A 13,035-nucleotide genomic window follows, 5' to 3' on the forward strand; every position below is an offset into this window, starting at 1 on the left:
TATTCAAGAGCAGCTAGTTCTCCATGGTAACTGATGCTGTGGTGCTAGAGCTCCATGGTAACTGATGCTGTGGTGCTAGAGCTCCATGGTAACTGATGCTGTGGTGCTAGAGCTCCATGGTAACTGATGGACAGTTCGATTTCTACTGCAACTGATGCTGTACAGTTAGATCTCTATGGTAACTAATCCTGTGGTGCTAGATCTCCATGGTAACTGATGCTGTACAGTTTGATTTTTATGGTAACTGATTGTGTAGTTAGATCTCCATGGTAACTGAAACTGGTGCTGTGATGCTAGATCTCCATGGTAACTGATGCTGTACAGTTAGATCTCTATGGTAACTGATGCTGCGGACCTAACTTGGTCCAGAAAATGCTAAAATGGTGATGGTGGAACTGTTGTGAAATATTTTTCCTTGCAAGGAGACAAAACCATCAATGAAATTGAATTATCCACCATAAAAGCTAGAGCAGCTGCCTGCCTGCTGCAGCTCATATCAGCTGATTGATGAGATGATGACCAAAGGAATCAAACTGAGCTGCAGGTTTGATTCTTACACTGACGAAGCATCACTGCTTGTTCTGTATCCATGTTTCAGGATATTTTCAGTGCATGAACTTTACCTGTAATAAAACATCATAGAACTTTGTAGGGTCTCAGACATCCAGATGAGAGTTTCAGGAGCTCTTCATCTGAATTCATGTGAGAAACTGATGATAAACCACAGACAGCTCAGATCCAAGACGAACTTTATTGGTACAAAGCACTTCAACAGCCAACAGGCGGAGACAGACATGGTTTTGGCACCTGGTATCAAATGGCATTCTGGGTAACTTTTAATGCTTGGGGTGCGGGGGAGATGACAGAGGAGAAGAGATGGTGATTGGCTGAGAGAGGTGACATCAGAGAGGTGTTCTGTGATCAGGTAGATTCCATGGTCAACAGGCTAATCAGTAATGCTAACGGGTTAATTGGTTTTGTTAGCAGGCTAATCAGTAACGCTAACAGGCTAATTTGTTACCAGGTTAATTAGTATTGTTAGCAGGCCAATCAATAATGCTAATTAGTATTGTTAGGAGGCTAGTCAATAATGCTAAAAGGCTAATTAGTATTCTTAACTTGCTAATCAGTAATGCTAATGGGTGAATCAGTATTGTTAGCAGTATAATCAATAATGCTAACAGGCCAATCTGGATTGTTAGTAGGCTAATCAGTATTGATAACAGGCTAATTAGCAATGCTAACACACTGATCAGATAGCACAGTGTGTTTGCAGCAGACAAGAAGATCTAAGATATTCTGAAACATCTGAAGTTGTCCTCTATGTTCAAATGAAGCTCTGACATATGTTTAGCTCAACTTAGCTTAGCTTAGCACACAGAGCATATTCAGGTGGAGAAACCCTTTGTACCAGCTTCACCTCTTGTCATGGAGTAATGCTGCACCTGGCTTGTGATTGGGCGTTCCTTTTAACATCATAAAATCTCTCTGATCACCGGTGACTTCAGGTGAATGTGATGAAGAGAAGGCTGAATGATGATTTTTTTTCTTTCTTTATTCAGGTGGTTTCCTTGGTAACAGGAGTGGGTGGGGTCTGCAGGCACAGGGTTATCCAATCACAGGCCTTGTTTGGCAAGGGAGGCAGACACCTGACAGGAGAAAGCATTTTTTTAAACAGCATTTGATGTGTGTTTAATTTTGTGTATTTGGTACAAACTGACAAGTCTCTCACCTGGTCAGCCAGCGTGTCAAGGGGCGGAGCTTCAGCCGCATTAAGGCTTCCAGGGGAGGAAGTGTTGCTAAGGCGTTGAGGGGAGGAGTCAACCTGGGTGATGATGTCAGCACCGTGGTCGGTCCGAGCTTTGGCGGTCTCTCTGAAACTCAGCTTCTGGCTCTCAATCTATAATAAACAGACACGTGGTACTAAATCTTCACACAGATCATGCATGTTTGAAATGATGTAAGTTACATGTATCGTGTGATGTGTGTTATATGTTGTAAAACACTGATCATGCATCAGGTCAGACTGATGTTAAGCCATCTGTGGAGCCTCCTGCTGAGTTCAACCTTTCAGAGTTTAATCTGCTGCTACTGAAACTTTCTGTTCTGTCATTTACTATCATAATGTTTGTTACCTTCTTCTTCCCTCCTCCTGGAACGTGAGTGACGTTCTCCAGGGAACCCACTTTAGACTGAATCGCTGTGAAGTCCACCTTCTCCGACTTTATCTCCACCTTCCCTCCACCTGCAGAGCACAGCAGCGATCAGTATGGCATCCTTTTATTGATCACATTCATTCACTGATTGGTCAGCAGATGAATCTGAGGTTCAATCTGTCGACCTGTCAGGCAGGACTGAATTCGGGTACAGATGGATGTGAGTGTTTGAGTTCTGATCCTGATAAACAGAATTTTACATCCTCTGAGGGAAAAAGAAGCATCAATCTGCTCAGGTTTGATGGACAGACATGTTACCTGGCTTGTGGTGGATGTTGCTTTTGGAGCCACACTTTGCCGTCACGTTACTGAGGTCCAGCTTCTTGTTGACGATCTGAACCTGCAGACAAGACGCTCAGTGTTAAGATCTACCCGAGTCCAGCTCTGCTCACCAGTAGCAGACAGGTGACTCACCTTGCCGCCTCCTGGGGAGTGTTTCAGGTTCTCCGTGGAGCCGACCTTTGACTTCACGTTGCTCAGGTCAGGCATAGGGTGGGAGGGGAGGGGGGGTGTCCGTCCACGAGTAGAGCCAGGTGACCGAGGTGGGGTCCGAACCACTGCCACCTGGGGACAAGTTTGAGCAGCAAAACCAGTTCGAAACACCATCACAATCAGAGACATTGATTAGCAAGTAACACATGCATGGAACCATCCGAACCAGTAAGAACAATGACCACAACCAGTAACCAGCACTAACCCTAACCGTGTTAACCAGCGACACCAGTGAAACTCCAGATTTAGCAGAAAACCAGCAAACCATTAACGAAAAGAACCGGTAAAATCATGAGAGTCATCCGTAAATCATTACAGCTGGTCTCATTCCTCACTCTGATCTCAGAGGACGAGACAGACAGGTAGATAGACAAAGACAGGTGGATGGACAGACAGACAGACGACTTTACCTTCTTGATGTCTCTGTTCGGAGTGGATGATCGGCTGGCAGGAGAGCGACTTCCTGGACTGTTAACACCATCAACTGACTCTAAGATACAGACAGGTTAACTGGTTAAACTGGTGTTATTGGTTCTAAGTACTCATCCACCCTGAAAGATGTGGCCTTTCTACAAATTTCTACATTTCTACAAATTCAAGTAAATAAATCAAAAACATGAAATGTAGAATAGGTAATTGCATGAGTATTCACCAGTTTATGGGAAACTGGCAAAGAGAAAATCATTGTTGAAAAAAACAACTTGTATTGAATCTGGACTAGAGTTCAACAGAAGACATGTGGAAGGAGGTTCTTTGGTCCGAGGAGACCGAAGTGAAGCTTTTTGTCCATCAGACTAGGTCTAGCTCATACACACATCCTCCCCACTGTGAAGCATGGCAGAGGCAGTATCATCATGTGAAGCATGGTAGAGGCAGTATCATGATGTGAAGCATGGTGGAGGCAGTATCATGATGTGAAGCATGGTGGTGGCAGTATCATGATGTGAAGCATGGTGGAGGCAGTATCATGATGTGAAGCATGGTGGTGGCAGTATCATGATGTGAAGCATGGTGGAGGCAGTATCATGATGTGAAGCATGGTGGAGGCAGTATCATGATGTGAAGCATATTTGTGGTGGCATCATGGTGTGAAGCATGGTGGTGGCAGTGTCATGGTGTTCCTTTTAATAACTGTTTTACCTTTGACATGAAAGATTCTTTTAAAGAATTCTGGTCAAAAGGAAGCCAAATTAAATTGACTATGGTTCAATGTTGAAAAACAATAAAAAGAAACCACTCTTTATAGGCAATACACTGGTTGTGTTATTGGTTGATGGAATGTTACCAGTTGAACTGGTGTAGTGTACCTGTACTCTTGGCTGAGATCATCTTGGCTGCTCTGGCGCCTCCTGCTGTCCTGGAGGCCTGAAACAAACATTCTGTTAGAGTCTTTTCAGACAGATGATCTGTTGCTTCACCGGTGTTAGACAGCGTTCAGGTGACTTAAATGTTGCTGACGGTTTCAATCAGGCGCCATGTTAGTTTGGCAGATCAGACAGAAGATCATGTAGAACTATCAGAAATTAATGAAGCTGCTGATGTTGCTGGAGAAAAGTCAGACTATTATTTGGTCCGACCTCATAAGATTGTTACTTTTACAGGAAAGTGTGTAGGAGCTCATTCAGACATGAAGCATTCGGATTAACAGAAAGAACTGCAGGTCTGGACGAAGTTTCAGGAACAGCAAAAGATGCGACAGGTGAGGATGAACTCACCTGATATCACAGAGATAACCAGTCAATATAAATTAATACATAGATTTTTACCTTAGCAGTTTCATCAGCAGGATCCTTTCCAACTGATTTTCCTGTTGAAGGAGGAACAGAAAGAACTGATGACAACAGAGTTCAGTAAACGCAATTCAAAACATTACGGAGTGTTATAAATAATCACATGCTAGTATTGCTAATAATTGATAATGACAATATTACTGCTAATAATCAATCATCACTTCAGTATTTTTAATAATCCATAGTCACGCTAGTAAATATGAATAATAACCAATAATCATATGTTAGTATTGCTAATAATTGATAATGATGGTACTGAGTGTTGCGGCTAATAATAAATAATCACGTTAGTATTTTTAATAATCAATAATTAAAATGTTAGTGAATATTACCAATAATCATATGTGAGTATTACTAATAATCAATACTTTGGCAGCAAGCAGAGGTCAAAGGTCGGGGTGGGGGATGGGGGAAAGTGGGGTTAGTGAGTTCGTCTCCATGACGACCAGGTCAATCAGGAACTGTCCGTCTGTGTCACTTTCAGCAGGAAACACAAAACATAGAGAATGTTCCCGAAACCTTTATTCAACCTTTTTTACAGAAACATGACACAGAGGAGGGAGGGGTGAGTGGGGGGGTGGGGGGAGTTTGGGAAGAGGAGGTGAGGAGGAGGAGAGGGGGGTGAGGAGAAGGTGAGGGGGAGGAGGACAGACCTTTCCTCAGGGGAGGAGGAGCGCTTGCTTTCTGGACTGCAGCAGCCTGTTTAGAAGACGAGGAGGAGGTGCTGGTTTTCCTCCTTGTGGTAGCTCCCTTGGGCGGAGCTTTGGTTGTGGAGGGAGGAGCAGCTGCAGGAACCAAACCCTTCCCTCTCTGCTTGCTGAGGAGGCCATTGGTTAGAGGAGCGCATATTTCGTCAGCAGGGACATTCAGGTCTGCTGAAGGCGGAGTTTGATGTACTGGTGTGTTCGTTTTCTCCTCCTGGATGTCCAGCTCCTCTTCAGCAGGAGGCTCAGGAAGGGAGGGAGCACTTGTCCTACTATCAGGGACCTCCTGAGGTGGGTGGAGCTCCTCACCTCTGCCCACCACAGCTTCCTTCTCCTCCTCTTCATCATCTCCGGCTTCACCTGGAGGAGGTGTTGAAGGGGAGCTGGGAGTCTCTGTCTGATGCACCTCCTCTTCTCTCTCCTCCTTCACCTCCACTGCCTCCTGCTTCACCTGTTCCTCTCCTCTGACTTCATCTTCCTCTTTATCGTCTCCTTCCTGCTCCTCCTGTACAGGTGGACTCTCAGATCGAACCTCCTCTTTCTGTTCTTCTCTTTGCACTTTCTCCTCTTTTTCTTCAGCTTCTCTTTCATCTTCAGGAGGAGGTGTGGAGGAGGAGCACGGAGTCTGAGGTTGAACCTTCTCCCTCTCTTTCTCTTCTCCTGGCATCTCCTCCTCTTGTTTCTCCATCATGAGGCGCTCCTCTTTCTCCTCCTTCTCCTCGTTCTCCGTCACTGAGTGGTCCTCTTTCTTCTCCTCCTCCTCCTGTTTCTCCATCATGGAAAGATCCTCTTTCTCATTCTCCTCTTTCTCTTGCTCTTGTTTCTCCATCATGAAGTGCTCCTCTTTCTCCTCTTTCTCCTGTTTCTCCATCTTGAAGCACTCCTCTTTCTCCTCCTCTTCCTGGTTCTCCATCATGAAGTGCTCCTCTTTCTTCTCCTCCTCCTGTTTCTCCATCATGGAAAGCTCCTCTTTCTCCTCTGCCTGTTTCTCCATCATGGAAAGATCCTCTTTCTCATTCTCCTCTTTCTCTTGCTCTTGTTTCTCCATCATGAAGTGCTCCTCTTTCTCCTCTTTCTCCTGTTTCTCCATCTTGAAGCACTCCTCTTTCTCCTCCTCTTCCTGGTTCTCCATCATGAAGTGCTCCTCTTTCTTCTCCTCCTCCTGTTTCTCCATCATGGAGTGCTCCTCTTTCTCCTCCTCCTCTTGTTTCTCCATCATGAAGCACTCCTCTTTCTTCTCCTCTTCCTGTTTCTCCATCATGGAAAGCTTGTCTTCCTCCTTCTCCTCTTTCTCTTGCTCCTGTTTCCCCATCATGGAGCAGTCCTCTTTCTTCACCTCCTCCTGTTTCTCCATCATTAAGCAGGGAGACTCTACAGGAGGAGGTGGAGAACAGAGGAGGAGCAGAGTAACACAGACAGGAGACATGAGGAGAAAGATGTCCAGACGAACAAACACACTGACTGAACACAAGGCTGAGAGGAGTTAAATATGAAGCGTCATTGTAAAAGGAGTCAGTCTGAGAGGAGTTAATATAGGAGGAGTCAGTATAAAAAGAGTGTTGATAGGAGTCAACACAAAAGGAGTCAGTCAGGGAGGAGTTAAAATAAAAGAAGTTTCTCTGAGAGGAGTCAAATAAGATGAGTCAATGGAAAAGGAGTCAGTCAGGGAGGAGTGAATATAAAAGGAGTCAATCTGACAGGAGTCAGTATAACGAGTCATTATAAGAGGAGTCAATTTTAGAGGACTCACTATAAAAGGAGTCAATACAGAAGGAATCAGTCCAAGAGGAGTAAATATAAGAGCAGTCAACGTAAAAGGAGTGGATCGGAAAGGAATCAGTATAAAAGGAGTCAGTTTGAGAGGAGTTAATATAGGAGGAGTCAGTATAAAAAGAGTGTTGATAGGAGTCAACACAAAAGGAGTCAGTCAGGGAGGAGTTAAAATAAAAGAAGTTTCTCTGAGAGGAGTCAAATAAGACGAGTCAAGGGAAAAGGAGTCAGTCTGAGAGGAGTCAGTATAAAAAGAGTGTCTGATGGGTCAATATGATAGGAGTAAACACAAAAGGAGTCAGTCAGGGAGGAGTCAATATGAAACGAGTCAATCTGACAGGAGTCAATATAACGGGTCATTATAAGAGGAGTCAATTTTAGAGGAGTCACTATAAAAGGAGTCAATACAGAAGGAGTCAGTCCAAGAGGAGTCAATATAAGAGCAATCAATGTAAAAGGAGTCAATCGGAAAGGAATCCGTATAAAAGGAGTCAATTTGAGAGGAGTCACTACAAGAGGAGTCAGTCTAGTATTGATCAGGGTGGACGTTTGAGCTGTTATTCAGTATATTGATTAATTTTACTGATTGATTATTTATTGATAAACACAGTTTCAGGAAACACCAACCTCCCATCATCCTCTGCGCCTCTTGGGCGGGGCCTTCTCTGAGGGGGGCGGAGTCTCCATCCATCATCACTCCTAGAGAAGGAAGAGAGGAGGAAGAGAGGAGGAGAATAAGAGAAAGAATGGAGGAAGAGAGGAGGAGGATGAGAGAAAGAGTGGTGGAGGAGGAGAGGAGGAGCAGAAAAGGTGAAGAAAGAGGGGGAAGGAGAGGAGTGGAGGAGGACAGAAAGAGAAGGAGAAGGAGAGAAGGTGAGAGAAACAGAAGAAGTGCAGGAGGATGACAGAAAGAGGAGGACAATGAGGCAAAGAGGAGACGAGGGAGAGAGGAAGAGGAGGAGCAGAGAAGGAGAGGAGGGGGATGAGAGAAATAGGAGAGGAGGAGAGGAAGAAACATAGGAGAAGATTAGCGGGTTAAACAAGATAAGAGCGGGAGAGTGAAGGAAGAGTGCAGATGAAGAAAGAAGGAGGAGAAGGAAGGGAGAGGAACAAAGGAGGAGAGATGGATGTGAGGAGGGAATGAGGAGGTGCACATGTGGTTGCAGAGGAAAATAGGAGCAGTGATGAGGAGGAGCAGAGGAGTGAGTGAGCATGCTCAGAAATAGTAAATCCTCCATGATGATGATGCAGCAACAAACACAATAAAGTTTCTGTTTAAATCTGCTGCACCTCCTGCATCACCTCCCGCAGCACCTCCTCCTCCTCCTCCTCCTCTGTGTCTGTTAGCCCGCAGGCTAACATGCCAAGCAGCAGACGGCGGAATGGTCCGGGCGGTGACAGACGGTCACGGACGGGAAAACATCACTGCTGCTGCCGCACAGAGGCTGTGGAGGAGGCGGGGGTTCGGAGGACCGGTGAGACGGAGGAGGACAGACCGGGAGAAGAGGAGGACACAGCGAGAGAGGAGGAGGACAGACCGGGAGAAGAGGAGGACAGACAGGTGTCTTACCTCCACACTGCTGCTGCTGCGGTCCGTCTGCTGCTCCACCCAGCTGAAGCACGGAGAGGGAGGGGGGCGCTGCTGCATGCCGGGAGGAGGCGGCTGTTACCATGGCAACCCGCTGCATCACCGCATCCCGAGGACACGGAGGTGAACCGGGGGATGGTCGGGTAGTCACACAGCAACTGACATTAACGCTGACAAACACGTTTCAAAGAAGCTTTATGATAAAACATCATTCTGATGTTGTGGTTTTAATTATACAGTGGTAGAAAAAAGTTTTCGGACACCCTTGAAATTTTACACAATCTCAAATATTATTATGAAGTATTTTCTGTGTTTCAGAAGATGTGGCTCCATTAGAGAGAGACAAACAAATACAAATGTCTTTTTGTTTGTTTATTGTTTACAAGAAAAACTAACAAAAATAAAGTCTTTACGGGTTCAATATGTCAGTTCTAAACATTGTTGGTATGAAAGTCAACAAATAACAGAGAATGTGTTCAAAACTGGACAAAAAATAAATAATCCATCACATCATCAAATTATTATTCAGTATTCCTGCCATTAGCAGCCATAGAGCTCTAATCCTGGCTGACATGTTCCCCACAAACCTTGGCTAATCTTGTCCCATTCTCCTTGAATTACTGCTTTCAGTTCCTCTAGATTCTTTGGTTTACGCTTTAAAACAGACTTCTTGAAAATCCACCACGGATTTTCATCAAGACTCATGTCCGGGGATTGATCTGGACACTCTGAGACCTGGATACTGAACTCCTGCAGCCAAGTTCTACAGTCCTGGATGTGTTCAAGGAGCATTATCTCACAGTAAAAAGCTTACCGCAAAATAACTTCCTGGCAGCAATTGGCAAGTAAGTTGCTGTAGAATGTTTTACAGTAAGCTTACTGTAAACGTAATCACAGTACCTATGCACCCATTGACAGTAAGATAATCCTTACTGTAAATGTTGCTACAGTAAAAATGATCCTACTGTAAATGCAATCGCAGTAATGGGGTACTGTATTTTTTGTCACAGCAAGCATGACATTACTGTAGCATGATTACTGTATTATTTTAATGTTTGAAACATTTGACGTCGATGGAACAATACAGAAGGGAGCATGTGGGTTTGGAGAATGGCACAATACTTGGCAGAGTTCAGTGTGAGATGACCAACACCAGCAGCACTCATGATTCCCCAAACCATGATACTGCCTCCACCATGCTTGATACTGTACATGCTGGAGATAATGCTTCACCTCACATTAGCAGGAGGAAGATAAAGCTGGAAACTGGACTCATCTGATCACACAATCTTCTTCAAACTCCTGGCTGCCCAGTTCTTGTGTGCTTGGTCCCAACGACACCAGGCACTGGTCTCTGTCTCTCATTGATCAGGGACTTCTTGACAGCCTTACAGGACCTTAAACCATGATCTAAAAGTCGGCCACGTACAGTGCAGGTAGAAAACTGGACACCAGTTTGGTTTGACCACTGCTGCTGAAGATCCTGTGATGTCATTCAGCAGTTTTCCTGCACATGCGGATCAAGATGTCATTTGTTGCTGAAGAAACCCTTGATTTCCAGATCTTGGTTTTTCTGGTTTACAGTGTGAGTTCAGGTGTGTGGACACCTGCAGGGGCGCAATCTGTCGGCTCTAATATCCGCAGAACGTAAAATAGTCAGATTGGTGCAGAACTGAAGACTGAGTTTGAACATCTGTCCGAACCATGTGTGTCCAGATGTTACTCACTGTCAGCAAAGGTTTCTTTATTTTTAAAAATTTAAGTTCTCACATAAAAGATTAATGTCTTAAAACGCTTCAACATACGCATGCTACCATTCAAAGGTTTGGACACACCTTCTATGAGCAGTAAAAAGCAAAAGTATAAAGCAGTAGTCAAAGAAAAGAGTGGCTATTTTGAAGAATAAAATATAAAACATGTTTTGACTTATTACACTCTTTTTTGTTCACTGCATAATTCCTTATGTGTTCATTTAAGTTCTGATGCCTTCAGTGAGAATCTACAATGTCATGAAAAGAAATAAAAACCATTAAATGTTATATATATATATATATATATATATATATATATATATATATATATATATATATATATATATATATATATATATATATATATATATATATATATATATATATATATTAGTTTATGATTGTAGGTTTTGTTTCAACAATTTTACCTGCTGAAGTAGGCCATAAGCTCAGCTCTGTATATGTTATGTTATGTTATGTTATGTATTATTGTGCTTATAGTAGTGTTATTATCCAACACGGTCTCACGGGGATTCGGCTGCAGACCCTCAGTGTGGCCACCAGGTGTCACTATGACTCTGATTTTCTCAGGTGTGAGCTGATACCTGGCAGACGGGCTTCTTTTCCTCTGATCTTCATTAAGGATATTTTTATGGTTTCAGACTGCAGTGTGGTGAAGTTTGAAACATTTATTTAAAAAAAACCATTTCTAATGATAAAATCTGCACATTGAATCCATTTTCATGTATTTTTGCACCATTTGTCAGCTTGTTTATGTTGCTTATTTCTTATTTGTCTTTTGTCTCTTTTCCAGTTTCAGTGTGTTCGCTCTGCTGAGCCACAACATTAAAACCACTCCAGGCGAAAAGAGAAACATCAGTCACCTGGTTACCATAGCCGGGGGCGGCACAGCTTGTGGGTAGAGTGGATGTCTTGTAACTGGAAGGTTGCTGGTTCGATCCTCGGCCCGTCGAGCTCCTGTTGAGGTGTCCCTGAGCAAGACATCTAACCCCTAATTGCTCCTGGTGGGTTGTGGTTAGCGCCTTGCATGGCAGCTTCCGCCATCAGTGTGTGAATGGGTGAATGTGATGTATCATGTGTATATAAATACAACCATTTACCATAGCAGCAGTCTGTTGGTAGGACCTGGTTGTGACCACAGAGACAAATTAATCATAACTGCAGCAGTTTCTGAAATCAGTAAGTTATTGATTGACATCAGGTATGTGTCAGTTTTCATCCAACCAGCTGCAGACATAGCTGTGATGTCACAGATAGGGGAAGGGTCATGAGGTCAAATGAATCTTGTCTGGAACCAATCACAGCAGACCTCTGCTGATTGGCACAAACCCACTAGCCTGGGACAGCGCTACCATGGAGACGTGATCATGTGATTGTAAAAGGTTGTATATCTGCAGGCTTCCTGGTGTTTTTGGTGTCATCATTCAGAATCCAGTCGATTCTCTGGTTCTTTGTTCAATATGAACTCTTAAACAGGAGCAACAGAGTCGTGTTCTCAGTGGAAACTTGTGATATTAGTGATGGAAGGGGGGGCTGAGGCTGCACGGCGCCCCCCTGCTGACAGAGGCTGAACTTCAGGGAGAAAGTCTGATGTTTGAAACGTGTGTTGGATCTGTGGGTGAATCATGTAAATGTGTGATATAACACGCTGACGTCTGTTTGTTCACCTTGAAAGACAAAACGAAGCCTCTGTTGTTTGCCATTGTCATGGTGACAGCAGCCCATAAAACAGTGGTGCCGATGGAGCTGCTAATGAAGCCTAATGCTGTGAGCACCATCATGCGGGGTTTGTATCCCATCGCCATGACAACGGAGACAGAGACAAGCGACAGGATGATCACAGTTTGCTTATATTTAACTGAATCTTCAGACAAACAAACAAACAAACAAATGACAGTTTCAGGGTTTCCTCTGAACGCTTCAAACATTCACAAGAAAGCCAAAGAAGCCAAAGGCTTGTAACCCCTTGCAGCTGCATCGAAAGCCAAAGAAACAAAGAACTTTAAATTTCCTTATGGCTGCTGATGATTTTAGAGGTTAACCAAAGTTTTAGCAGGTTTTTCACAGTTTAATCGATTTCCTGTTTTTGTCCTGAAAACAACAGACATATCTCCATTCAGTTTGTGTCAGTGACAGCCAGCAGAGCTCCTCTGTCGACCATGAAAAGAGAAAATAAAACTTCAACCTGCTCAGAACAATAAGCTTCTAACATAGTGAAAGAAAGGGAATCAGCAGGTTTGTGTAGAAGTGTTTGTTTACTGAAGTTCAGCAGAAATTAAAGACCTTGTACACATCCCTTTTCAGAGTTAAATTATACGATCAAATGCTCCACAAAACCAAGAACTTGATCGTGCGGAGTAATCAGCCTGTAAAACTGATTGGTTAGGGATGTTGCCATGGATGGTGTTGAAGTTGCTGTGGATGTTGCTGACGTTGCTGTGGATGGTGTTGAAGGTGCCGTTGATGGTGTTGACGTTGTCAAGGATGGTGTTGATGTTGCTGTGGATGTCATTGATGTTGTCATGGATATTGTTGATGTTGCCGTTGATGGTGTTGCTTTTGCTGTAGATGGTGTTTAATATTGCCGTGGATGGTGCTGATGTTGCCATTGATGTCGTTGATGTTGTCATGGATGGTGTTGATGTTGCTGTAGATGTCACTGGTGTTCATGAAGATTAATTTAAAAAATGAATTGTCCTTGGT

The 13,035-nt window shown here is 43.8% G+C and overlaps 2 protein-coding genes across 4 annotated transcripts in view; one reads left to right on the forward strand and one right to left on the reverse strand.

Annotated features, from left to right (window-relative positions):
- Window positions 1-732: 732 nt before the first annotated feature.
- Window positions 733-8,657, reverse strand: maptb (microtubule-associated protein tau b). The gene is made up of 11 exons (XM_051940851.1): window positions 8,543-8,657; window positions 7,600-7,671; window positions 5,152-6,573; window positions 4,475-4,515; window positions 4,016-4,073; window positions 3,119-3,198; window positions 2,631-2,780; window positions 2,475-2,556; window positions 2,136-2,245; window positions 1,733-1,900; window positions 733-1,649 (listed from the first exon to the last, which is right to left on the reverse strand). Exons 1-11 carry the CDS (start codon window positions 8,643-8,645, stop codon window positions 1,617-1,619), a joined length of 2,319 nt encoding a protein of 772 aa, XP_051796811.1. The 5' UTR covers window positions 8,646-8,657; the 3' UTR covers window positions 733-1,616.
- LOC110963663 (aquaporin-1) overlaps window positions 7,684-13,035 on the forward strand; it is a 45,611-nt gene continuing 40,259 nt past the window's right edge. For all 3 annotated transcript variants that reach the window (XM_051940856.1, XM_051940852.1, XM_051940857.1), the window contains exons 1-2: window positions 7,684-8,683; window positions 11,126-11,336. The gene's annotated coding sequence lies outside the window, so the exon portion shown is untranslated. The remainder of the gene's footprint in view (window positions 8,684-11,125; window positions 11,337-13,035) is intronic.

This window comes from Acanthochromis polyacanthus, chromosome 21 (assembly GCF_021347895.1).
Source record: "Acanthochromis polyacanthus isolate Apoly-LR-REF ecotype Palm Island chromosome 21, KAUST_Apoly_ChrSc, whole genome shotgun sequence".
NCBI lineage: Eukaryota > Metazoa > Chordata > Actinopteri > Pomacentridae > Acanthochromis > Acanthochromis polyacanthus.